This window comes from Oncorhynchus mykiss, chromosome 3, assembly GCF_013265735.2.
Source record: "Oncorhynchus mykiss isolate Arlee chromosome 3, USDA_OmykA_1.1, whole genome shotgun sequence".
NCBI lineage: Eukaryota > Metazoa > Chordata > Actinopteri > Salmoniformes > Salmonidae > Oncorhynchus > Oncorhynchus mykiss.
Genome location: NC_048567.1, coordinates 70,484,751 through 70,510,639, shown reverse-complemented (window position 1 = coordinate 70,510,639; position 25,889 = coordinate 70,484,751). Strand labels below are relative to the sequence as shown.

General features: G+C 50.6%; 1 protein-coding gene across 5 annotated transcripts in view; it reads right to left on the bottom strand.

The window, feature by feature from the left end:
* Positions 1–25,889, bottom strand: part of LOC110520505 (BCL-6 corepressor) — a 75,994-nt gene that overhangs the window by 29,118 nt on the left and 20,987 nt on the right. For 4 of the 5 annotated variants that reach the window (XM_036975060.1, XM_036975059.1, XM_036975056.1 and 1 more), the window contains exons 3-9: positions 14,051–17,260; positions 10,716–10,772; positions 9,310–9,463; positions 7,567–7,857; positions 3,827–4,156; positions 2,557–2,900; positions 1,680–1,955 (exon numbers count right to left, since the gene is read on the bottom strand). In XM_036975060.1, coding sequence (XP_036830955.1) covers positions 1,680–1,955; positions 2,557–2,900; positions 3,827–4,156; positions 7,567–7,857; positions 9,310–9,463; positions 10,716–10,772; positions 14,051–17,260 — 4,662 coding nt within the window. The remainder of the gene's footprint in view (positions 1–1,679; positions 1,956–2,556; positions 2,901–3,826; positions 4,157–7,566; positions 7,858–9,309; positions 9,464–10,715; positions 10,773–14,050; positions 17,261–25,889) is intronic. The other variant, XM_036975058.1, reaches the window with a different exon arrangement.

Below are 25,889 nucleotides of genomic sequence, written 5' to 3'. Positions count from 1 at the left end.
GGGAGGCCGAGAGAGCGAGAGAGGGGAGGCCGAGAGAGCGAGAGGGGAGGCCGAGAGAGCGAGAGAGGGGAGGCCGAGAGAGCGAGAGAGGGGAGGCCGAGAGAGCGAGAGAGGGGAGGCCGAGAGAGCGAGAGAGGGGAGGCCGAGCGAGCGAGAGAGAGAGCGAGCGAGAGGAGCCAGAGGGAGAGAGAGAGAGCGAGAGGCCGAGAGAGCGAGAGAGGGGAGGCCGAGCGAGCGAGAGAGAGAGCGAGCGAGAGGAGCCAGAGGGAGAGAGAGAGGGAGAGAGAGAGAGCGAGAGGAGCCTGAGCGAGAGGAGCCAGAGCGAGAGAGCCAGAGGAGCCAGAGCGAGAGAGAGAGGAGGCCGAGCGAGCGGAGGCCTGAGCGAGCGAAGGCCGAGCGAGCGAGAGAGGGGAGGCCGAGCGAGCGAGAGAGGGGAGGCCGAGCGAGCGAGAGAGGGGAGGCCGAGCGAGCGAGAGAGGGGAGGCCGAGCGAGCGAGAGAGGGGAGGCCGAGCGAGCGAGCGAGAGAGGGGAGGCCGAGCGAGCGAGAGAGGGGAGGCCGAGCTAGCGAGAGAGGGGAGGCCGAGAGAGCGAGAGAGGGGAGGCCGAGAGAGCGAGAGGGGAGGCCGAGAGAGCGAGAGAGGGGAGGCCGAGAGAGCGAGAGAGGGGAGGCCGAGAGAGCGAGAGAGGGGAGGCCGAGAGAGCGAGAGAGGGGAGGCCGAGCGAGCGAGAGAGAGAGCGAGCGAGAGGAGCCAGAGGGAGAGAGAGAGGGAGAGAGAGAGAGCGAGAGGCCGAGAGAGCGAGAGAGGGGAGGCCGAGCGAGCGAGAGAGAGAGCGAGCGAGAGGAGCCAGAGGGAGAGAGAGAGGGAGAGAGAGAGAGCGAGAGGAGCCTGAGCGAGAGGAGCCAGAGCGAGAGAGCCAGAGGAGCCAGAGCGAGAGAGAGAGGAGGCCGAGCGAGCGGAGGCCTGAGCGAGCGAAGGCCGAGCGAGCGAGAGAGGGGAGGCCGAGCGAGCGAGAGAGGGGAGGCCGAGCGAGCGAGAGAGGGGAGGCCGAGCGAGCGAGAGAGGGGAGGCCGAGCGAGCGAGAGAGGGGAGGCCGAGCGAGCGAGAGAGGGGAGGCCGAGCGAGCGAGAGAGGGGAGGCCGAGCGAGCGAGAGAGGGGAGGCCGAGCGAGCGAGAGAGGGGAGGCCGAGCGAGAGGGGGGAGGCCGAGCGAGAGAGGGGAGGCCGAGTGAGCGAGCGGAGACAAGGCGAGAGAGACAGAGGGGAGGCCGAGAGAGCGAGCGAGCGAGAGAGGGGAGGCCGAGCGAGAGAGGGGAGGCCGAGCGAGAGAGGGGAGGCCGAGCGAGAGAGGGGAGGCCGAGCGAGAGAGGGGAGGCCGAGAGAGCGAGCGAGAGACGGGAGGCCGAGAGAGCGAGCGAGAGAGCGAGCGAGAGAGCGAGCGAGAGAGGGGAGGCCGAGAGAGCGAGCGAGAGAGGGGAGGCCGAGAGAGCGAGCGAGAGAGGGGAGGCCGAGAGAGCGAGCGAGAGAGGGGAGGCCGAGAGAGCGAGCGAGAGAGGGGAGGCCGAGAGAGCGAGCGAGAGAGGGGAGGCCGAGAGAGCGAGCGAGCGAGGGGAGGCCGAGAGAGAGAGCGAGGAGACAGAGCGCGAGAGAGAGGAGAGAGGTAGAGAGAGTTTGTCTCACCTCGTATCCGAGCCGTGCTGCTCTCTGTAACAACGTCTCTCCAGCATTTTTGTTGACGATTAGTCTTCGTGCCTCTGGGGGGATGGGCCGCACCACAGGAGGCTCAGCAGGGGGTGCCCTCCTCACCCCTGCTTTCTCCGGTGGGACAGTCCCACTGCCATTCACCTGGGGGGGTAGGGAGAGGGGCCCCGTTGCAGGGGAACAGGGCTTGACCGGAGAGCTGAGGTAATGTAGGGGAGAAGAGGGCCTTTTCCTTCGAGCACACTGCTCACTGACCTGACAGGGGGAGGAGGGGTTAGAGAGAACTCACACATACCAATTAAGAAATAGCTACTCACATACAAACAACTGCTCACTCACAGACAAAGCTGTACCCTCCCACAACGTGTGTCTACCCCCAGTGGAATTGGAGACGGAGCAGCTGTCACTATCCGGGCGAGGTGAGAGCAGAAAACAACCTCTTTTTCCTTTGCAAATCAGACGCTTCAGATGCTTTGCTGCGGCTGCCACATTCCTGTGTGTGTGTGTGTGTGTGTGTGTGTGTGTGTTCACCGCCAAGTCTACTGCTGAAATGCTCCAGGGTTTTCTCGTTATGTAAAGAACGCTCGTACACAGTGTTGGCATTGTTTTACACACACACACACACACACACACACACAATGAGTTTTGCAGGGCAGGAAAGGGTCAGAGAAGCAGCAGCCCTCTTAAACATTGTAACGGTATTCCATCTCTCGCTCGGTCTTATTCCCTCTCTCCAGCTCCCTCCGTACTACTTTTCCCTTTCACTTCCTCCGTCCTCTTGCCACCGCAATCCATTTGGTCACCCTACCAGCCTGTTAAATCTGGAATCTGTGAACGCTGACACTGCCACTCTCACCTTGTCCACCAGAGCTGCTCCCAGATCAGTGCTGCCGTGCTGGTTGCTGGCGCCATTCAGCAGCTCTCTCCTCCGCTCCATCTCTCTCTCCCTCTGGCTGGTGTGTTTGGTCTTGCACGGCCGCTTGCCTTTGGGTTTGTCCATGTCACCATGACGACGTGGCTTGAGAGAGGCGGTGTCACCGGTGGGGGGCTCGGGGGCAGAGGGGAGGGGGAACTGACCCACAGTCTTCACCGCCACCCCTCCTCTCCTGGGCTCCTTGGATCCCCGGTCACAGCCTGGTCCCATCAAGGGCCCCTGGGGGGCCGATCTGTCCCTCTGCTGGGTCAAAGGGAGTAATCCAACTGAGGAGACAGAGACCCTGACGGTTAGGGGTGAGGAGACCGAGACCCTGACGGTTAGGGGAGAGGAGGTAAAGATCTACTAGCTCTCTTTGTGTGCTGATTTATTAATGAGGATGAACATCAGTCTGGGAGACACACACATTTTGCAACAGACTAGATGTTTTCCACAGCGTAATGAATACACCCCAGGTAATTCCCTTTCTTACTCTTCGTCTCTAATCCCTCTCTCTATGATGTGAACACATGGAAAGCCCTACTTTAACAGACCTTCGTTCTGTTTCTCTTGCTCTCTCCATTTGACTGGCCTCAAGGGGAAACAGTCATTCATCACGTTAGTCACATACACCTGCCCCCATATTTTGAATAGGCATGCGCACATGCTCTCCCACAAACACTCTGTCTCCTCAAGCTAGGCACACGACTTCTCCAGAGCTCTTCAACCCGGAGAGAGAGATTGTGCATCCAGACCCCAGAAGCATATGAATCTAACCCCTGAGAGAGAGAGATTGTGCATCCAGACCCCAGAAGCATATGAATCTAACCCCTCAGAGAGAGAGAACCACAGCTTCTCTAACACCCCAATGAGATGTCCATAGGCCCCCTGGACCCAGAAGGAAGTGTTTGACATCCCTCATGTCCCTGAAACCCTGGTAGGATGACCACACTGCTAACATAGAGAGGAAGTGACATCACAAAGCACATCTATTTTTTTGGCTAAACCATAAAGAGCATAGATTCCTCTCTGGTGGTGGTGTTGAAACCACAGAAGTCAGATGTTGGGGAGATGTTGAGGGTATAGAAGAATAATACAGGACATCTTAGCACCAAGCACAAGACTGCTCTATAGTGAACACAGCAGCAGTGAAAGCCCACCATCACTGACGACAAAGCAACAGAAAAATCACTGCAACCTTCATTGTGCCTACCGCGTTTAGCATCTCCGTTAGCCAGCATCTCTCTGGCCCAGCTCTTCGTGATCTCTGGTTTCTGCGGCAGAGGTTTCACTTCCGGGTCGACCTTGAACTTCCTGTCCCGCGGGGGCGGGGCTTGGGCTGGGGGGAGTGTCCGGGACAGGGAGGAAGGGCTGTGATGTGATGACCATGCCCTCTCCTCTTTGACCTCTAGTCTCTCAGGGGAGGAGGCAGAGGGCTTGCGGAGGCAGAGCCCCTTCAGCTCAATACACACCTTAAGTTTCCTGACCTCTTCATCATCATCATCATCATTACTAGGAGGAGCTGTAGGCAGCACACAGACATCTGAAGACCCAGGAAGTGGAGGTTAGTGAAGAACGAAAAAAGGACACATACAAACACACACACAGACACAGAAATGCAACAAACACACACATAAACACACACATACAGACACACACATGCAGACACAGAAATGCAACAAAGACACACATACACAGTGCCCACTTTTTGTCAAGCTGATGAGCTTAAAGCCTCACGTTAAGCATAGTATTATGATGCTGTGTGTATATATAAAGTGAGAGAGAGCGAGAAGTCGGAAAAGAGAAAAGAGGTAAAATAGTGTTTTCCCCAAATGCACAGGGAGGACAATCCCTCTCGCCTGCCAGCATTGGGAGATCGAGTGTAATGTCACATGCCAAAAGAAAAGGGGAACGGGAACAGAAAGCCAAACAGCCAGAGGGAAGAAAGGAGATGAAAAGAACAGCTCTGAAGAGGGAGGGTAAGCACAGCAGAGGAACAGCACGGCTGAAGAGAATGGCTGTCCTGCTCTCTCTCTCTCTCCACTCAGACAGGATTAAACACCTCTCTCCCTCCCTCACACAGTGAGAGGATTGGAACTGACAGTGATGAAAGAGAGAGGGAACAGAGAAGAGAGATGAGACATCTATGGTAATGAGGGGAAGAGGGGCAATAGGATGGACAGACAGAAAGAGGGATGGAAGCGAGACAGCTGTGAGAGAAGGGCGATGAGATGGAAAGAGAGAGAAAGGGGCGATGGGATGGACAGAGAGAGGGGGGGGGCGATAGGATGGACAGAGAGAGAGGGGGGGCGATAGGATGGACAGAGAGAGGGGGGGGGGGGCGATAGGATGGACAGAGAGAGGGGGGGGGCGATAGGATGGACAGAGAGAGGGGGGGGGCGATAGGATGGACAGAGAGAGGGGGGGGGCGATAGGATGGACAGAGAGAGGGGGGGGGCGATAGGATGGACAGAGAGAGAGGGGGGGCGATAGGATGGACAGAGAGAGAGGGGGGGGCGATAGGATGGACAGAGAGAGAGGGGGGGCGATAGGATGGACAGAGAGAGAGGGGGGGGCGATAGGATGGACAGAGAGAGAGGGGGGGGCGATAGGATGGACAGAGAGAGAGGGGGGGGGCGATAGGATGGACAGAGAGAGAGGGGGGGCGATAGGATGGACAGAGAGAGAGGGGGGGCGATAGGATGGACAGAGAGAGAGGGGGGGCGATAGGATGGACAGAGAGAGAGGGGGGGCGATAGGATGGACAGAGAGAGAGGGGGGGCGATAGGATGGACAGAGAGAGGGGGGGCGATAGGATGGACAGAGAGAGGGGGGGCGATAGGATGGACAGAGAGAGGGGGGGCGATAGGATGGACAGAGCGAGGGGGGGCGATAGGATGGACAGAGAGAGGGGGGGCGATAGGATGGACAGAGAGAGGGGGGGCGATAGGATGGACAGAGAGAGGGGGGGCGATAGGATGGACAGAGAGAGGGGGGGCGATAGGATGGACAGAGAGAGGGGGGGCGATAGGATGGACAGAGAGAGGGGGGGCGATAGGATGGACAGAGAGAGGGGGGGCGATAGGATGGACAGAGAGAGGGGGGGCGATAGGATGGACAGAGAGAGAGGGGGCGATAGGATGGACAGAGAGAGAGGGGGCGATAGGATGGACAGAGAGAGAGGGGGCGATAGGATGGACAGAGAGAGAGGGGGCGATAGGATGGACAGAGAGAGAGGGGGCGATAGGATGGACAGAGAGAGAGGGGGCGATAGGATGGACAGAGAGAGAGGGGGCGATAGGATGGACAGAGAGAGAGGGGGCGATAGGATGGACAGAGAGAGAGGGGGCGATAGGATGGACAGAGAGAGAGGGGGCGATAGGATGGACAGAGAGAGAGGGGGCGATAGGATGGACAGAGAGAGAGGGGGCGATAGGATGGACAGAGAGAGAGGGGGCGATAGGATGGACAGAGAGAGAGGGGGCGATAGGATGGACAGAGAGAGAGGGGGCGATAGGATGGACAGAGAGAGAGGGGGCGATAGGATGGACAGAGAGAGAGGGGGCGATAGGATGGACAGAGAGAGAGGGGGCGATAGGATGGACAGAGAGAGAGGGGGCGATAGGATGGACAGAGAGAGAGGGGGCGATAGGATGGACAGAGAGAGAGGGGGCGATAGGATGGACAGAGAGAGAGGGGGCGATAGGATGGACAGAGAGAGAGGGGGCGATAGGATGGACAGAGAGAGAGGGGGCGATAGGATGGACAGAGAGAGAGGGGGCGATAGGATGGACAGAGAGAGAGGGGGCGATAGGATGGACAGAGAGAGAGGGGGCGATAGGATGGACAGAGAGAGAGGGGGCGATAGGATGGACAGAGAGAGAGGGGGCGATAGGATGGACAGAGAGAGAGGGGGCGATAGGATGGACAGAGAGAGAGGGGGCGATAGGATGGACAGAGAGAGAGGGGGCGATAGGATGGACAGAGAGAGAGGGGGCGATAGGATGGACAGAGAGAGAGGGGGCGATAGGATGGACAGAGAGAGAGGGGGCGATAGGATGGACAGAGAGAGAGGGGGCGATAGGATGGACAGAGAGAGAGGGGGCGATAGGATGGACAGAGAGAGAGGGGGCGATAGGATGGACAGAGAGAGAGGGGGCGATAGGATGGACAGAGAGAGAGGGGGCGATAGGATGGACAGAGAGAGAGGGGGCGATAGGATGGACAGAGAGAGAGATGGCGATAGGATGGACAGAGAGAGAGGGGGCGATAGGATGGACAGAGAGAGAGATAGGGGGCGATAGGATGGACAGAGAGAGAGATAGGGGGCGATAGGATGGACAGAGAGAGAGATAGGGGGCGATAGGATGGACAGAGAGAGAGATAGGGGGCGATAGGATGGACAGAGAGAGAGATAGGGGGCGATAGGATGGACAGAGAGAGAGATAGGGGGCGATAGGATGGACAGAGAGAGAGATAGGGGGCGATAGGATGGACAGAGAGAGAGATAGGGGGCGATAGGATGGACAGAGAGAGAGATAGGGGGCGATAGGATGGACAGAGAGAGAGATAGGGGGCGATAGGATGGACAGAGAGAGAGATAGGGGGCGATAGGATGGACAGAGAGAGAAAGAGGGATGGGAGCGAGACAGCTGTGAGAGAAAGGGTGAGATGGACAGAGAGAGAGGGGGCGATAGGATGGACAGAGAGAGAAAGAGGGATGGGAGCGAGACAGCTGTGAGAAAGGGTGAGATGGACAGAGAGAGAGGGGGCGATAGGATGGACAGAGAGAGAAAGAGGGATGGGAGCGAGACAGCTGTGAGAAAGGGTGAGATGGACAGAGAGAGAAAGAGGGATGGGAGCGAGACAGCTGTGAGAAAGGGTGAGATGGAAAGAAGTCTAAGATGATTTTATAACAGGTAGATAAAAGAAAATGACATCTCCCACACTCACCTGAAGTAATCCTTGCCTTCTCCTCTACCCTCTTCTCTCCTGCCTCCTCCTCATCTTTCTCCTGTAGGATGTGTGTGCATTTGCTAGTGGGTACCGTATTCTGCCCTCCCTTCTCCTTGGGGTGCCCGTCTGCCATTGCCAGGATGGGAGGTGACCGTCGCCCACCCTCTCCCACTCTGGCACCATCTCTAGCACCCTCCCAGGCCTCCTGCCCTTGGGAAAGGCTCTCCCGTTGGCCCCCACACCTCTGGAGGACTGGGACTCTGTTGCTCCCATAGACCTTTCTTCCACCTAGACCAGGGAGGAAGACAGAGAGAGGAGAGGAAGAAAGGGGAGGAGAAAGAAGCAACGGAGAGAGGGGTGTGATGGGAGAGAGAGGGGTGTGATGGGAGAGAGAGGGGTGTGATGGGAGAGAGAGGGGGGTGATGGGAGAGAGAGGGGGGTGATGGGAGAGAGAGGGGGGTGATGGGAGAGAGAGGGGGGTGATGGGAGAGAGAGGGGGGTGATGGGAGAGAGAGGGGGGTGATGGGAGAGAGAGGGGGGTGATGGGAGAGAGAGGGGGGTGATGGGAGAGAGAGGGGGGTGATGGGAGAGAGAGGGGGGTGATGGGAGAGAGAGGGGGGTGATGGGAGAGAGAGGGGGTGAAGGGAGAGAGAGAAGGGCTGTTAGACATCCAAATACATGCTGTAAAACTTTGATGGGGTAGAGTTTTGAATCAGATGTCAGTGGGTGGGGTATAGAGTTTTGAATCAGATGTCAGTGGGTGGGGTATAGAGTTTTGAATCAGATGTCAGTGGGTGGGGTATAGAGTTTTGAATCAGATGTCAGTGGGTGGGGTATAGAGTTTTGAATCAGATGTCAGTGGGTGGGGTATAGAGTTTTGAATCAGATGTCAGTGGGTGGGGTATAGAGTTTTGAATCAGATGTCAGTGGGTGGGGTAGAGTTTTGAATCAGATGTCAGTGGGTGGGGTATAGAGTTTTGAATCAGATGTCAGTGGGTGGGGTATAGAGTTTTGAATCAGATGTCAGTGGGTGGGGTATAGAGTTTTGAATCAGATGTCAGTGGGTGGGGTATAGAGTTTTGAATCAGATGTCAGTGGGTGGGGTATAGAGTTTTGAATCAGATGTCAGTGGGTGGGGTATAGAGTTTTGAATCAGATGTCAGTGGGTGGGGTATAGAGTTTTGAATCAGATGTCAGTGGGTGGGGTAAAGAGTTCATACTGACTCTCCTATGAGAAACAGGTAGAGAGAGAGCACAAGAGAAAGTGAAGAAAAGGGTTGTTTTAGGACGAACCCCCCCCCTCCTCCCCCTGACATGACCCTGCTGCACAGAGCATGACTCTTTCCTTCTCAGCCTCCTCCTCTCTCACTCACTCTCATAATTAGTCTCCCACGTCAGTTCAGGCCTCGCTCCACTACACAGCTGGGCTCTCCGCCAGCACAAGTAGCCCCCCTCCCCCACTCACTCTTTCCCCCTCTCTCCCCCAATCCTTTTCTGACACTATTCCTCTCTCTCATCCACTTACTAACTTTACTCCTCCATCTCTGTAATGCTCTCTCTCCCTCCCCCACCCACTGGATCTCTCTTCCTCCCCTCCCTCTATCCTCTTTCTACACAGATAAGCAGAAAACGCTCATTGAAAATAAGATTCTCCCCACATCTCGCTCTCTCGCACTGTGTGTATATATTATGACCAAACCCTGCCTATCTGTGTGTGTGTGTGTGTATTGGGTTACTCACCCTCCCTCTCTCCCTGCCTGGCGGTGTGTTGGCAGTGTTCCCACTCTCTCGCTCTCCGCTGGCCGTCTGCCAACTCCCGTCCTGCTGCCGACTCAGACACACCCCCGCACTCCTTCTCCTTCAGCTCCAGCTCCGAGAACCGCATCATCGCCCGCTAAACACACACACACACACAGACAGACAGGACACCCACAGAGACACATACACAGAGAAAGCAGCCATGAAACCCACTAACCTTCTAGCCCTCGCCGCACACACCTCTCTCTAAACCTCAATCTGGGCTGAACGGTTACAGAAGCAGACATCGCATCAGGAAATCACAGTGTCATTAAAAGGAGGCCAAAACAGGACAAAGAGACAGAGATAAACGAACAAGCATGGCACATCCAGACACGGTTAGGTTAGACTAGTGCAGTCAGCCACAGTGAGTCCTAGTTCCTGCCACCTCCCTTCCTGAAACATGAACACAGCTAGCAAGCACATACAGCTAGCCCTGGGGCTCACATAGAGAGAGGGGGGGGGGGGGGAGAAACTGAGAAAAGGGAAGAAGCAATGCAGAGAAAAGGAGAGGTAGCAGAAAGAGAGGGCAGAGAAAAGGAGAGGTAGCCGAAAGAGAGGGCAGAGAAAAGGAGAGGTAGCCGAAAGAGAGGGCAGAGAAAATGAGAGGTAGCAGAAAGAGAGGGCAGAGAAAATGAGAGGTAGCAGAAAGAGAGGGCAGAGAAAAGGAGAGGTAGCAGAAAGAGAGGGCAGAGAAAAGGAGAGGTAGCAGAAAGAGAGGGCAGAGAAAAGGAGAGGTAGCAGAGAGAGGGCAGAGAAAAGGAGAGGTAGCAGAAAGAGGGCAGAGAAAAGGAGAGGTAGCCGAAAGAGAGGGCAGAGAAAAGGAGAGGTAGCAGAAAGAGAGGGCAGAGAAAATGAGAGGTAGCAGAAAGAGGGCAGAGAAAGGAGAGTTAGCAGAAAGAGAGGGCAGAGAAAAGGAGAGGTAGCAGAAAGAGGGCAGAGAAAAGGAGAGGTAGCAGAAAGAGAGGGCAGAGAAAATGAGAGGTAGCAGAAAGAGGGCAGAGAAAAGGAGAGGTAGCAGAAAGAGGGCAGAGAAAAGGAGAGGTAGCAGAAAGAGAGGGCAGAGAAAAGGAGAGGTAGCAGAGCATAAAGAGGGCAGAGAAAAGGAGAGGTAGCAGAGCAGAAAGAGGGCAGAGAAAAGGAGAGGTAGCAAAAAGAGGGCAGAGAAAGGGAGAGGTAGCAGAAAGAGGGCAGAGAAAAGGAGAGGTAGCAGAAAGAGAGGGCAGAGAAAAGGAGAGGTCGCAGAGAGAGGGCAGAGAAAAGGAGAGGTAGCAGAAAGAGAGGGCAGAGGGAAGGAGAGAAAGCCTGTCTGAGGGGTAGAGTGAGATAAAGAAATGTAAAGAACTGACCTCCCAGATAGCTGCAGGTCGACTTATATTATCCCCCTCTCGTGATATGACTTCCATCTATGCAATTAGAATGGGGGAGGGGGCTCAATATATCTGTCCATTTCATACTCTGTCCATTTCATACTCTGTCCATTTCATACTCTGTCCATTTCATACTCTGTCCATTTCATACTCTGTCCATTTCATACTCTGTCCTTTTCATACTCTGTCCTTTTCATACTCTGTCCATCATTTTAGTCAGTATGTCTGTCTATCATTGCATGTAGGTATTGTATGTTAACACGTCTGTACTCTGTTCCTCAGTGTCTGTGGCCCTGCTGCTTCTTCCCCTTTAATCAAGGATTGACCAATCAGTAACATTAGTCAATCAATCAACCAACCTATTAACTATCAGGAGAAAGGAACCCCAGCAGTAGCGCAGACCTGGGGGATTGGAGTCTCCCTGTTACTTACACACACACACCCCTGTACCCAATGTACTTCCTTTTTTTGGGAAGGGGGATTGTGGGTATATGATTTATAATAATGGAGTTAGACAGAGGCTCTTATTAAGATGATAATAAACATCCAGAAATCTAGCATTTGATAGCTTTATATCAGCAAGCATGACAATTTACGACAAACCAACATGGTTTAGAGGAGCCATGGCAACATATGGACAGGTGGAACCAACCGGTTAACACACACGTGCCTTTGTCCCATTCATTGATAAATCATAAGAGGTGTGTGTGTCTATGCCAGAAATCACACACACGTTTTTTAACAACTAATCTAACCAGAATGTTGGTCTATGACAAGCAGAAAAGTAGATTCAGTGCATGCAGTCTGATCACGCACCGCAGTTCGGTTGTGCAGGACTGAATCTGTGTTTGTTTACAGTGTGTGTGTGTGTGTGTGTGTGTGTGTGTGTGTGTGTGTGTGTATATGTGTGTCAGGGTTTCCGTTAGGAAAATGTGCCGCCGGACATTTGACCAGCAACATTTTCATTTACTGGACATTTGAGAAATGTACCGGACCCATATGCATTAGGAGTATAACCTGATTAGGGCGTCCACCCAAAGTGCTCAGAATGACAGCACATTTACAATATGGTCATTCATATTAACAGAACATGCCAGTCCAGGATGCAGCGATGTGCGGTCCTTCTTACCGAATGTGCACTTTGAACATGTTAGAATAACAGCCAACAAGACAAGTAGCAAACAACAAAATCACTAACTTATGTCAATCTACTATAGTAGAATAATTAGCCTACCTGTTCTACTGGTCAGCTTGTGGAGAAAGAAATAGCCTATTCCAGACAGACTGAGACAGGTGTGGGATGATAGATCCCAAATTCCTACAACCAGGAGGACTAGGCTACATAGCAAAGATCAGAAAGTTTAACAGTTTAAGCTAAACGATCAGGCGATTTCTTCACGTTATAACCAAAGCAGGGCACTCAAGGCAGTACTCGCGAATGTTTGTTCCATAATCATTTTAGCATGAAAACACTGTTTTCAAAAGGGCAGTGCACATGCGAGAGGTTTCATGTGACAGAGATTAATAAGAACAGTACTTTGAAGCAAGGTAAGACCAGCCTCATAATATGTAGTAAAACCTTCAGGTTTCAAACAATTAAGTAGCTTATATGTTTTCAAAATGCATACTTCCTCCAGCTCATAGCAAAGTGGTGTGTGCCGCGCTGATGAAGCCTGCCTTCCGTTTGACATTTGATGCCTCGTTCAAAACAACTCAGAACTCGGAAATCTCCAACTTCTGACTTCAGTGCGTTGAAGAGAACTGGGGAAAACAAACGAGCTCCAAAGGGGGAAATAGTTTTGAACAGGAAACCAACTCAGGAACTTGGTCCTCTTTCTTGAGCTCAGACTTTCCGACCTGAAGATCACTGAGGTCATTTTAAATGCATTTATTTAAGCTGTAATTAACTAGGCAAGTCAGTTAAGAACAAATTCTTATTCACAATGACGGCCTACCCCGGCCAAACCCGGAGGACGCTGGGCCAGTTGTGCGCCGCCCTGTGGGACTCCCACCGCGGCCGGTTGTGACACAGCCCTGTGGGACTCCCACCGCGGCCGGTTGTGACACAGCCCTGTGGGACTCCCACCGCGGCCGGTTGTGACACAGCCCTGTGGGACTCCCACCGCGGCCGGTTGTGACACAGCCCTGTGGGACTCCCACCGCGGCCGGTTGTGACACAGCCCTGTGGGACTCCCACCACGGCCGGTTGTGACACAGCCCTGTGGGACTCCCACCACGGCCGGTTGTGCGCCGTCTGATTTGACCTCATATTTTTCAGTTGTCTTGAAAGCACCACAACATGCAACAGCGCTGTCTGACAGATGTCTCACTCTAAGGCTCTGTATCTGTATGCTAAATAAGATAACGAATATACAGTACACACACCAAATGAATTCCACTAAATTATGCAAATTAACATAGACCGATAAGCATGACCAGCCAAATGTATTTACATCGACTGGCATTTACATCAATGACTAGGCTAAAACGTCGTATTTTACAATGGGATTTATTCCTCTTCTCCCAGACAATTGGCGGGCACCAATTCTATTTAATCGTCTTTTCAATTTTAGTTTTGGGGGACAAAACTGGCTATTACCAGCTAACGGAAACCCTGGTGTGTGTGTCTTAATGTGTTCAGAGTGTGAGGAGCCAGGCACTAATAGCCTTGGGGGAAGGGATGTGACACCTTGGATAAGGCCAGGGTGGGTGGAGGGGGAACCCCATCCATCACCCTCCAGCCCCTCTGGCTCACGTTGGGGTTAAGCACAGCCCTGTAACCATGTGAAGCCCCACCGCTCAGCAGCAAGCAACACATGCGTTTGGAACCTGCCTTTCGATTTCACTATTTCTCCCAAGCTAGATACACAGAGCACGCAAACAACCAAACCAATGTTGCCTAGACAACTCACAGGCCTAGGTTAACCTTTGAACTGGCCTTGTACTAACTCACTGACTGTCAACATGCTTCAAACGTCCTCTCAATCTCAGAGGCAACCACAAAGGGCTGGTATAAGCCTATAACCCTGAACTCACCCTCACCCTGCAACCCTGCAACTTCAGCTATGGGGAGCATAGACTGATTCTAAGACGCATCCTATATGAAGTCATATATTGTCTGAATAATATGACAGTCTATGGGCCGCTAAAATAAGTGGCAGAATTGACCGTAGTTGTAGGTTTGATTCCTGCACAGGTTACATGGGAACGTACCATATAAACCGTAAATTACCTCAGATGAATGAGTCATGTTACCATCACATCCACTAACGCTGCCCCCCACCCCAAATACGTCCGAATTTCTCTCAACTCACTTGCAGGGCGCGCTGTTCCCGGCTCAGCTTGCTAGAGTCTGCGTACAGCTCGGTCGTGACACACTTGATGCGGTCACCCACATAGCCCAAGGAGCTAGCGATCCTCTTGGTCAGGCCGGTCCTCCGTGAGCCTCTTCGCCCACCCTCTTCGTCCTCATCACCTTCTCCATGTGACTCCTCTGTGTCTCCAACGCTCTCTCTTTCACTGTCCCTCTCCTTCCCCAGGCCCATGTAGCTATGGATGGGGTGGGAGGAGTTTCGTTTGTCCATCTCTTCTCTCTCCTCTCCAGACGTGAAGTCGCAAGAAAACGTGCCATCTCTACACAAGTGGTCGCCAGACTTGCGGTCACAATCCCCAGTTGTGCAGACTCCAGGCGTGCGGTTGCCAGAGATGTGGTCGCCAGACTTGCGGTCGCCAGACGTTCGGGCACAGCGCAGGGTGCTCTGGTCCTGTTCCCCTTGGTCCCCTGGGTCTGAGGAAGGGCTCTGGTCCTCAGGGCTCTCCTCGGCCCGATTAACCAGCTTTGGGGAGCCCCAAGGTGGGCTAGAGGCCACACCTGGACAGCCCGTCTCCTGGAGGAGCTTTGGTCTCACACAGAGAGTTTCTGGTTGTCTGTCTGTGTGGATAGTTGTCATGGTGGAGCTTGGGCTGGGGTGGTGATGAAGATGCTGGGGGTGGTGGTGATGCAGTTGGTGTTTTGGCTCCCGTTCCACTTCCCTAATGTTTTCATTGCCATGGCAACACTTGTGTTGGTTGCCCCTGGCGATGGGAATGGTGACAGAGACTTGCGGCTTGTTGGTTGTCGGAGTGGACTCTCCATCTGTGTCGGAGTGGACGAGGTCAATGCAGACGATACGGTCTTTGGAGGGGGTACTGAGGCTGGAGGAGGAAGTGGGTCTGGGCTGGCTCCCTCCCTGCTCCCCGTCCTCTCTTTTGGGCTTCACGTGGGACCCCTCTCCTGTTTCCACACCACTTCGGCCCCTGTGGGACCCACCACAATCTTCTGTGAGACCCCTAGGTTTGTCCTGACCATGGCCCCGGCACTTGGGCCCCTGATCTGCCCGCTCTAGGGCTTTAGAGTCTGGATGTGTGTGCATCAGAGGGTGGGTCATCTCCTGGGAGTTGTACGTGAGGCTGTGGTAGGGTAAGGGCTGTTTGGCTGCCAGGTGGGAGGGGTACAGGCTGCTACTGCCCAGCAGGACGGGGTGAGGGTAGGCTGGGCCCTTCCCTGGCAGAGGGAGAGAATGGAGGGCCATGCTGTCGGGTACAGAGTAGTGCAGGTATCGGTTGGCGTAGGCCATGCTGTGAGCTAGGTAAAGGTGGCTGGGCGGGTGCCCGTTGGTATTCTCCAGACAGGGACGTTTAATATAGGGAGACACCTCCTGGGACGTCTCAGCCCTCTTGGGGGCTTTAAGAGGCTTCTCTGTGGAGCCCCTATGATGGCCGGCCATGGGGGAACCTTCTGATTGGCTGGGGCTGTGATTGGGCCAATCACCATTGGGTTTGGGGGACGGGGGCATCGTGGAGGCAGGCTTGTGATTGGAAGGTATTGGGTTAGTATGTGGCTCTCCAACCCTGAGGCAGGATGGACTGTTTTGCTGGGACTGGGGCAGGACTCTCTCTATAACCTTGTGTTTGATGACTGAGGGAGAGGAGCGTTTCCCTTGGGGGTCTGGGCTGGGCCTGGGGGAGGGGGATAGGGCTGGGGGGTGGGGGTGTGTGTGGGTGGACCCAATGGTGGAGATAGGTGTAGGCACCACCCAGGAGGAGTGCAAAGTGCTGATCCTCTCTGGCCTGTCTGGGGCCTTGGAGAAAGTGCTGCAGACCACTGAATGGGAGGGGTGGGAGGAGGGTGAGAGGGTCTCCTTCAGGAGCTCCCGGCTTGGGGGATGTCCGTACCGAAGCCCCAGAGCTTCCATCTTGATGGGGAAGCTGTTGGGAGGCAGGTCAAACTCCAGCAGCCTTCCAGAGAGATCCAGAGGCTTTGGGTCTGCTGGGTCTTTGGTAGTCTTGTTTGGTGGGGTTTTCCGCTCAGAGGACGGTTTAGAAGGGGACCGATTGGGTTTCCTTTCACACCCCCCAGCCCTGTGCTCTGGCGCCCCATCCCTGGGTCTGGGTTTGTGGGGGCTGGGCCGGGCGGGGGAGGGGTGCTCTTGCGCAATGCTGCTCACATAGAATGGGTGAGGCATCGACTGGGAAGAGGAGGAAGATGGTGGCCCTATTCGAGGGACTGGCCTCTGTAGGTCTAAGGTGCTGTCGCTGAGAGTGGGAGGCAGGGGAGGAGCAGGCTGGGGGAGGCGAGTAGAGGCTCGAGGGGAGGAATCAATGGGAAGGCTATTACTACCACCACCACTGCTGTTGTTGGCTCCTTTGTTTGAGGTGGGTCTAGTGGGCTTACTGTTCCTGCTGAGGGGTCTGTCTCGGTCTGTGTGGGGGGGCTGAAGGTGCAGGGGTGGAGGGGGAGGCTGGTGAAGCTGCTGCCCAAACGGAGAGCCCTCGTGGTGGATGCGAGATCCGACACTCAGTCCCTTCTCCTGACAGTGTACCATGGATGTGGGGGCCACAGACACCGCTGGGATCCTCATGGGAGACCCCACCAGGGGGGAAGAGATGGGGGACGGGGGGTAGGGGGGCATGAAGTAGAGCCTCTCGGTGGCCGAGGCAGCAGCAGGGTTCATGTTCCCCCCCTGGGAGGCACAGAGGGACTGGTAGGCCAGGTGCTGGGGCAGGTAGGGGCTGGGCTGACTGAGGAACTGAGCCTTGTACATGCTGAGGGCGGCGTACTTGGACGTGTCCATGAAGGGGTAGAGGCCCGGGCTCAGCCCCCAGGGCAGACGTAGGTACCCACCTGCTCCTGCACCAGCACCCCCCAGGCCCAGCTCTGAGGGCTTCTGCCCCCCAGGCCCCACACATATCCTGTCTAGGCCCTCTGGCCCCCTCTGAATGCCTGGTGGAGGGCTCTTGTACAGGCCCATGTAGCCATTACTAGGCTTGCTCCTGTCCATGGAGACATCAGACTTATAGAGGAGGTCCGGGAGGCCGTCCCGGCCGTAGCTCAGGGGGAGGGTATTGGTCACTTCGCGGGGCTTCTCAGCCGACAGCGCTTGGATCCCTGGGTAGATCACGCCGCCGTGCAGGCGGAGGCCATCCCGCATAAGAGCATTGCGGTCCAGACCCATGGTGGCCAGGGGGGTTAACCTGGCATCCACCTACAGGGGAATAACACAGGGGGGGTTAACCTGGCATCCACCTATAGGGGAATAACATAGGGGGGGTTAACCTGGCATCCACCTACAGGGGAATAACACAGGTACAAATCTGTTATATTGTTTCAAAACAGCCTTATACACATGTAATACACGTTATACACACAGGTTATGTCTTCGCTTGAGTTCGGTATGAGGATATGGTTTACATCTCTTAAAAAAGGCCCAATGCAGCCGTTTTTATCTCAATAGGAGATCATTTCAGGGTAAAAATGTACCTTCCTGTAATACAGTGGCGGTCGGTGATGTTTAATATGAAGTTTAGAACGTAGGTGCACAGGTCGAGCGAGGTGACGGACAGTGACACATTCAATATCACCTTACACACTCTTGCCTGCATCTCGCTGATCTAGGATGTAATCAATAGTCCAACAGTTACAAACGAGAGTTTCTTTTGGACAAATTCAGGTATATTTATCCCGGTTTCATTCTGTTGGCTTCAGTTTCAGATTTATTTTTCAACAGAATCAGCCGAATGAATATGCCCCTGATCACATGCAAACATAGTTCACTTCATAGCAGCAACATGATCCCTTTGATCAACAGCATGATCCCTTCGATCGTTGTATAATCCTCCTCTCATCTTTTCCCTTTGCTTGTGGACTTCAGTGTACAACACATCAGCTGTCTGTGACCAGGCGAGAAAGAAAAATCCAAACCTTCATACAGCATCATAAACGCTACACACACAGCCTACATCATTATCAACATATTAGCTAACAACGTCAGTAACGCCATAGTCAACATAGCTACTAGAACTATTGCATTAGTAAACACGCTATAATCATGCAGCACAGTGTACAGTCAGCAGGCAGTTACACAGGCAGGCCACGGTCGCAAAACATTTATTAATAAATCCAAACGTTTTCCGTGACTTGGAAGAGTTCCAGTGTTGGATAGCCATAGCCAGCTAGCTGGCATAGCATTCCTCTCTGTTTGAGCCGGGTGTTTGCGTAGGTTAAACTAGCTAGTTGCATGCGCTAGCTACACCATATACAGTTGGGCAAAAAAGTATTTAGTCAGCCACCAATTGTGCAAGTTCTCCCACTTAAAAAGATTATGAAAATTACAGGCCTCTCTCATAGGTACACTTAAACTATGACAGACAAAATGAGAAGAAAAAAAATTCCAGAAAATCACATTGTAGGATTTTTTAATGAATTTATTTGAGAATTATGGTGGAAAATAAGTATTTGGTCAATAACAAAAGTTTCTCAATACTTTGTTATATACCCTTTGTTGGCAATGACAGAGGTCAAACATTTTCTGTAAGTCTTCACAAGGTTTTCACACACTGTTGCTGTTATTTTGGCCCATTCCTCCATGCAGATCTCCTCTAGAGCAGTGATGTTTTGGGGCTGTTGCTGGGCAACACAGACTTTCAACTCCCTCCAAAGATTTTCTATGGGGTTGAGATCTGGAGACTGGCTAGGCTACTCCAGGTCCTTGAAATGCTTCTTACGAAGCCACTCCTTCGTTGCCCGGGCGGTGTGTTTGGGATCATTGTCATGCTGAAAGCCACGTTTCATCTTCAATGCCCTTGCTGATGGAAGGAGGATGTCACTCAAAATCTCACGATACATGGCCCCATTCATTCTTTCCTTTACACGGATCAGTCATCATGATCCCTTTGCAGAAAAACAGCCCCAAAGCATGATGTTTCCATCCCCATGCTTCACAGTAGGTATGGTGTTCTTTGGATGCAACTCAGCATTCTTTGTCCTCCAAACACGACGAGTTGAGTTTTTACCAAAAAGTTATATTTTGATTTCATCTGACCATATGACATTCTCCCAATCTTCTTCTGGATCATCCAAATGCTCTCTAGCAAACTTCAGACGGGTCTGGACATGTACTAGCTTAAGCAGAGGGACATGTCTGGCACTGCAGGATTTTAGTCCCTGGCGGTGTAGTGTGTTACTGATGGTAGGCTTTGTTACTTTGGTCCCAGCTCTCTGCAGGTCATTCACTAGGTCCCCCCGTGTGGTTCTGGGATTTTTGCTCACCGTTCTTGTGATCATTTTGACCCCACGGGGTGAGATCTTGCGTGGAGCCCCAGATCGAGGGAGATTATCAGTGGTCTTGTATGTCTTCCATTTCCTAATAAATGCTCCCACAGTTGATTTCTTCAAACCAAGCTGCTTACCTATTGCAGATTCAGTCTTCCCAGCCTGGTGCAGGTCTACAATTTTGTTTCTGGTGTCCTTTGACAGCTCTTTGGTCTTGCCCATAGTGGAGTTTGGAGTGTGACTGTTTGAGGTTGTGGACAGGTGTCTTTTATACTGATAACAAGTTCAAACAGGTGCCAATAATACAGGTAACGAGTGGAGGACAGAGGAGCCTCTTAAAGAAGAAGTTACAGGTCTGTGAGAGCCAGAAATCTTGCTTGTTTGTAGGCGACCAAATACTTATTTTCCACCATCATTTGCAAATAAATTCATTAAAAATCCCAACAATGTGAATATCTGGATTTTTTTTCTCATTTTGTCTGTTATAGTTTAAGTGTACATATGATGAAAATTACAGGCCTCTCATCTTTTTAAGTGGGAGAACTTGCACAATTGGTGGCTGACTAAATACTTTTTTGCCCCACTGTATACAAAAGTATGTGGACACCCTTTCAAATTAGTGTATTTGAATATTTCTGCCACACCCATTAATGACAGGTATATAAATCGAGCACACAGCCATGCAATCTCCATAGACAAACATTTGCAGTAGAATGGCCTTACTGAAGAACTCAGTGACTTTCAACGTGGCACCGTCATAGGATGCCTCATTTCCAACAAGTCAGTTTGTCAAATATCTGCCCTGCTAGAGCTAGTGCTGTTATTGTGAAGTGGAAACGTCTATGATTAACAACGGCTCAGCCGCGAAGTGGTAGGACACACAAGCTCACAGAACAGGACCTCCGAGAGGAGAAACCTCTTAGCATATAAAAACCATCTGTTCATGGTTGCAACTCCCTACCGAGTTCCAAACTGCTTCTGGAAGCAACGTCAGCCAAATAACTTAGTCGGGAGCATCATGAAATTGGTTTCCATGGCCGAGCAGTGTCGGCTGGAGTGGTGTAAAGCTCGCCGCCATTGGGCTATGGAGCAGTGGAAACGAATTCTCTGGAGTGATGAGTCACGCTTCACCATCTGGCAGTCCAACAGAGGAATCTGGGTTTGGCGGATGCCAGGATAACACTACCTGCACGAATGCATAGTGCCAACTAGAGGTCGACGGACTATGATTTTTCAATGCCGGTACCGATTATTGGAGGATCAAAAAAAGCCGATACAGATTAAATCGGCCGATAAAAAAATATATATACACACACATATATACACACACACATACACATACATATATATATATATATATATATACATATATATATATATATATATATATTATATATATATATATATATATATATATGTGTGTTTATTGTTCATTCAGTATTGTTGTAATTGTTATTTTTACAAAAATATTTTCAATTACAACCATACTGAATGAACAATAAACACTTATTTTAACTTAATATAATACATAAATAAAATCAATTTAGTCTCAAATAAATAATGAAACACTCAATTTGGTTTAAATAATGCAAAAAACAGCATTGGAGAAGAAAGTAAAAGTGCAATATGTGCCATGCAAAAAAGCAAAAGTTTAAATTCCTTGCTCAGAACATATGAAGTTGTTCAATATTCCCAGTTCGTCAATATTCCCAGTTAAGAAGTTTTAGGTTGTAGTTATTATAGGATTTTTGACGTGTCGACTATTTCTCTCTATACCATTTGTATTTCATATACCTTTGACAATTGGATGTTCTAATAGGCACTTTAGTATTGCCAGCCTAATCTCAGGAGTTGATAGGCTTGAAGTCATAAACAGCGCTGTGCATCAAGCATTGCTAAGAGTTTTGAATGAATGCTTACAAGCCTGCTGCTGCCTACCACCGCTCAGTCAGACTGCTCTATCAAATATCAAATCATAGGCTTAATTATAATATAATAATAAACAAATACAAGCCTTAGGTCATTAATATGGTCAAATCCGGAAACTATAATTTCAAAAACAAAACGTTTATTCTTACGGTGAAATACTGAACCGTTCCGTATTTTATCAAAGTGTGGCATCCCTAAGTCTAAATATTGCTGTTACATTGCGCAACCTTCAATGTTATGTCATAATTATGTAAAATTCTGGTAAATTAGTTCGCAACGAGCCAGGTGGCCCAAACTGTTGCATATACCCTGACTCTGCATGCAAAGAACGCAAGAGAAGTGACACAATTTCACCTGGTTAATATTGCCTGCTAACCTGGATTTCCTTTAGCTAAATATGCAGGTTTAAAAATATATACTTCTGTGTATTGATTTTAAGAAAAGCATAAACATCAATGCCTAGGTACATTTGTGCAAAGATGGTGCTTTTTGGCAATGCGCTTTTGTTAAATCATCAACAGTTTGGCGAAGTTGAAGTAGGCTGTGATTCGATGATAAATTAACAGCCACCGCAGTGATTATATGCAACGCAGGACCTAGTAATATCATCAACCATTGACTAGTGATTGTGAAGATTGATTGTTTTTTGTAAGATAAGTTTAATGCCAGTGAGGATCTCTGAACGATACAATGTTGACCTAAATGACTAATGATGATAAATACAATCCACCTGTGTGTAATCAAATCTCCGTATAAATGCACCTGCACTGTGATAGTCTCAGAGGTTTTTTTGAACCATTCCATTGTAGATTTTGCTTTATGTTTTGGATCATTGTCTTGTTGGAAGACAAATCTCCGTTCCAGTCTCAGGTCTTTTGCAGACTCCATCAGGTTTTCTTCCAGAATGGTCCTGTATTTGGCTCCATCCATCTTCCCATCAATTTTAACCATCTTCCCTGTCCCTGCTGAAGAAAAGCAGGCCCAAACCATGATGCTGCCACCACCATGTTTGACAGTGGGGATGGTGTGTTCAGCTGTGTTGCTTTTACGCCAAACATAACGTTTTGCATTGTTGCCAAAAAGTTCAATTTTGGTTTCATCTGACCAGAGCACCTTCTTCCACATGTTTGGTGTGTCTCCCAGGTGGCTTGTGGCAAACTTTAAATGACACTTTTTATGGATGTCTTTAAGAAATGGCTTTCTTCTTGCCACTCTTCCATAAAGGCCAGATTTGTGCAATATACGACTGATTGTTGTACTATGGACAGAGTCTCCCACCTCAGCTGTAGATCTCTGCAGTTCATCCAGAGTGATCATGGGCCTCTTGGCTGCATCTCTGATCAGTCTTCTCCTTGTATGAGCTGAAAGTTTAGAGGGATGGCCAGGTCTTGGTAGATTTGCAGTGGTCTGATACTCCTTCATTTCAATATTATCGCTTGCACAGTGCTCCTTGGGATGTTTAAAGCTTGGGAAATCTTTTTGTATCCAAATCCGGCTTTAAACTTCTTCACAACAGTATCTCGAACCTGCCTGGTGTGTTCGTTGTTCTTCATGATGCTCTCTGCGCTTTTAACGGACCTCTGAGACTATCACAGTGCAGGTGCATTTATACGGAGACTTGATTACACACAGGTGGATTGTATTCATCATCATTAGTCATTTAGGTCAACATTGAATCATTCAGAGATCCTCACTGAACTTCTAGAGAGAGTTTGCTGCACTGAAAGTAAAGGGGCTGAATAATTTTGCACGCCCAATTTTTCAGTTATTGATTTGTTAAAAAAGTTTGAAATATCCAATAAATGTCGTTCCACTTCATGATTGTGTCCCACTTGTTGATTCTTCACAAAAAAATACAGTTTTATATCTTTATGTTTTAAGCCTGAAATGTGGCAAAAGGTCGCAAAGTTCAAAGGGGCCGAATACTTTCGCAAGGCACTGTATATATATATATATTTCTACTGTATTATTGATTGTGTGTTTGTTTATTCCATGTGTAACTGTTGTTGTATGTGTCGAACTGCTTTGCTTTATCTTGGCCAGGTCGTAGTTGTAAATGAGAACTTGTTCTCAACTAGCCTACCTGGTTAAATAAAGGTTAAAAAATATATATATATTAAAAAGGGAGGGAAACTAGCTGTCCTTCGTCTACACCATGATGCTACACCATGGCGCTACCCTACAGAGTGCTGTCGAGGCTACTGTAGACTGCTTCGGCTACACCATGGTGCTACCCTACAGAATGCTGTTGAGGCTACTGTAGACTGCTTCGGCTACACCATGGTGCTACCCTACAGAGTGCTGTCGAGGCTACTGTAGACTGCTTCGGCTACACCATGGTGCTAACCTACAGAGTGCTGTCGAGGCTACTGTAGACTGCTTCGGCTACACCATGGCGCCACCCTACAGAATGCTGTCGAGGCTACTGTAGACTGCTTCGGCTACACCATGGCGCCACCCTACAGAATGCTGTCGAGGCTACTGTAGACTGCTTCGGCTACACCATGGCGCTACCCTACAGAATGCTGTCGAGGCTACTGTAGACTGATTGCAAAACAGTGTGTTTCAATTAATTAGTTAGGTGACCTGTTAATATACAGTATTTAGTATAGTTTTATCTGAAAATGATAACTTTAATGTTATACTATTTTTACTCGTATTAATTTCAATGAGAATGGTCTTCCCTTCCTCCTCTGAGGAGCTTCCACTGCTGCAATAGTTATTTTTAAAACGGAACAAAAAAGCTACATAATATTTCCCAAGCAAGAATTTAGCTAGGTCTGTCTGGGAATGGTCTGAGTGACCAACTTAATTGGAGGAGCCTAATTTGAGGGAGATGTTTTATTTTTTTTTTATTTCACCTTTATTTAACCAGGTTGGCTAGTTGAGAACAAGTTCTCATTTACAACTGCGACCTGGCCCAGATAAAGCATAGCAGTGTGAACAGACAGCAACACAAGAGTTACACATGGAGTAGACAATAAACAAGTCAATAACACACTAGAATATACATTGTGTGCAAAAGGCATTTAGCAGATTAACACTGGAGTGATAAATGATCAGATGGTCATGTGCAGGTAGAGATACTGGTGTGCAAAACAGCAGAAAAGTAAATAAATAAAAACAGTATGGGGATGAGGTAGGTAAATTGGGTGGGCTATTTACCGATGGACTATGTACAGCTGCAGCGATCGGTTAGCTGCTCAGATAGCAGATGTTTAAAGTTGGTGAGGGAGATAAAAGTCTCCAACTTCAGCGATTTTTGCAATTCGTTCCAGTCACAGGCAGCAGTGAACTGGAAGGAAAGGCGGACAAATGATGTAATGGCTTTAGGGATGATCAGTGAGATGCACCTGCTGGAGCGCGTGCTACGGGTGGGTGTTGCCATCGTGACCTGTGAACTGAGATAAGGTGGAGCTTTACCTAGCATGGACTTGTAGATGACCTGGAGCCAGTGGGTCTGGCGACGAATATGTAGCGAGGGCCAGCCGACCAGAGCATACAGGTCGCAGTGGTGGGTGGTATAAGGTGCTTTAGTAACAAAACGGATGGCACTGTGATAAACTGTATCCAGTTTGCTGAGTAGAGTATTGGAAGCCATTTTGTAGATGACGTCGCCGAAGTCAAGGATTGGTAGGATAGTCAGTTTTACGAGGGTGTTTGGCAGCGTGAGTGAAGGAGGCTTTGTTGCGAAATAGAAAGCCGATTCTAGATTTGATTTTGGATTGGAGATGTTTGATATGAGTCTGGAAGGAGAGTTTACAGTCTAGCCAGACACCTAGGTACTTATAGATGTTCACATATTCTAGGTCGGGAACCATCCAGGGTGGTGATGCTAGTCGGGCGTGCGGGTGCAGGCAGCGAACGGTTGAAAAGCATGCATTTGGTTTTACTAGCATTTAAGAGCAGTTGGAGGCCACGGAAGGAGTGTTGTATGGCATTGAAGCTCGTTTGGAGGTTAGATAGCACAGTGTCCAAGGAAGGGTCAGAAGTATACAGAATGGTGTCATCTGCGTATAGGTGGATCAGGGAATCGCCCGCAGCAAGAGCAACATCATTGATGTATACAGAGAAAAGAGTCTGCCCGAGAATTGAACCCTGTGGCACCCCCATAGAGACTGCCAGAGGACCGGACAACATGCCCTTCGATTTGACACACTGAACTCTGTCTGCAAAGTAGTTGGAGAACCAGGCAAAGCAGTCATTAGAAAAACCAGGGCTACTGAGTCTGCCAATAAGAATATGGTGATTGACAGAGTCGAAAGCCTTGGCCAGGTCGATGAAGACGGCTGCACAGTACTGTCTTTTATCGATGGCGGTTATGATATCGTTTAGTACCTTAAACGTGGCTAAGGTGCACCCGTGACCGGCTTGGAAACCAGATTGCACAGCGGAGAAGGTACAGTGGGATTCGAGATGGTCAGTGATCTGTTTGTTGACTTGGCTTTCGAAGACCTTAGATAGGCAGGGCAGGATGGATTTAGGTCTAACAGTTTGGGTCCAGGGTGTCTCCCCCTTTGAAGAGGGTGATGAGCGTGGCAGCTTTCCAGTCCTTGGGGATCTCAGATGATATGAGAGGTTGAACAGGCTGGTAATAGGGGTTGCGACAATGGCGGCGGATAGTTTCAGAAATA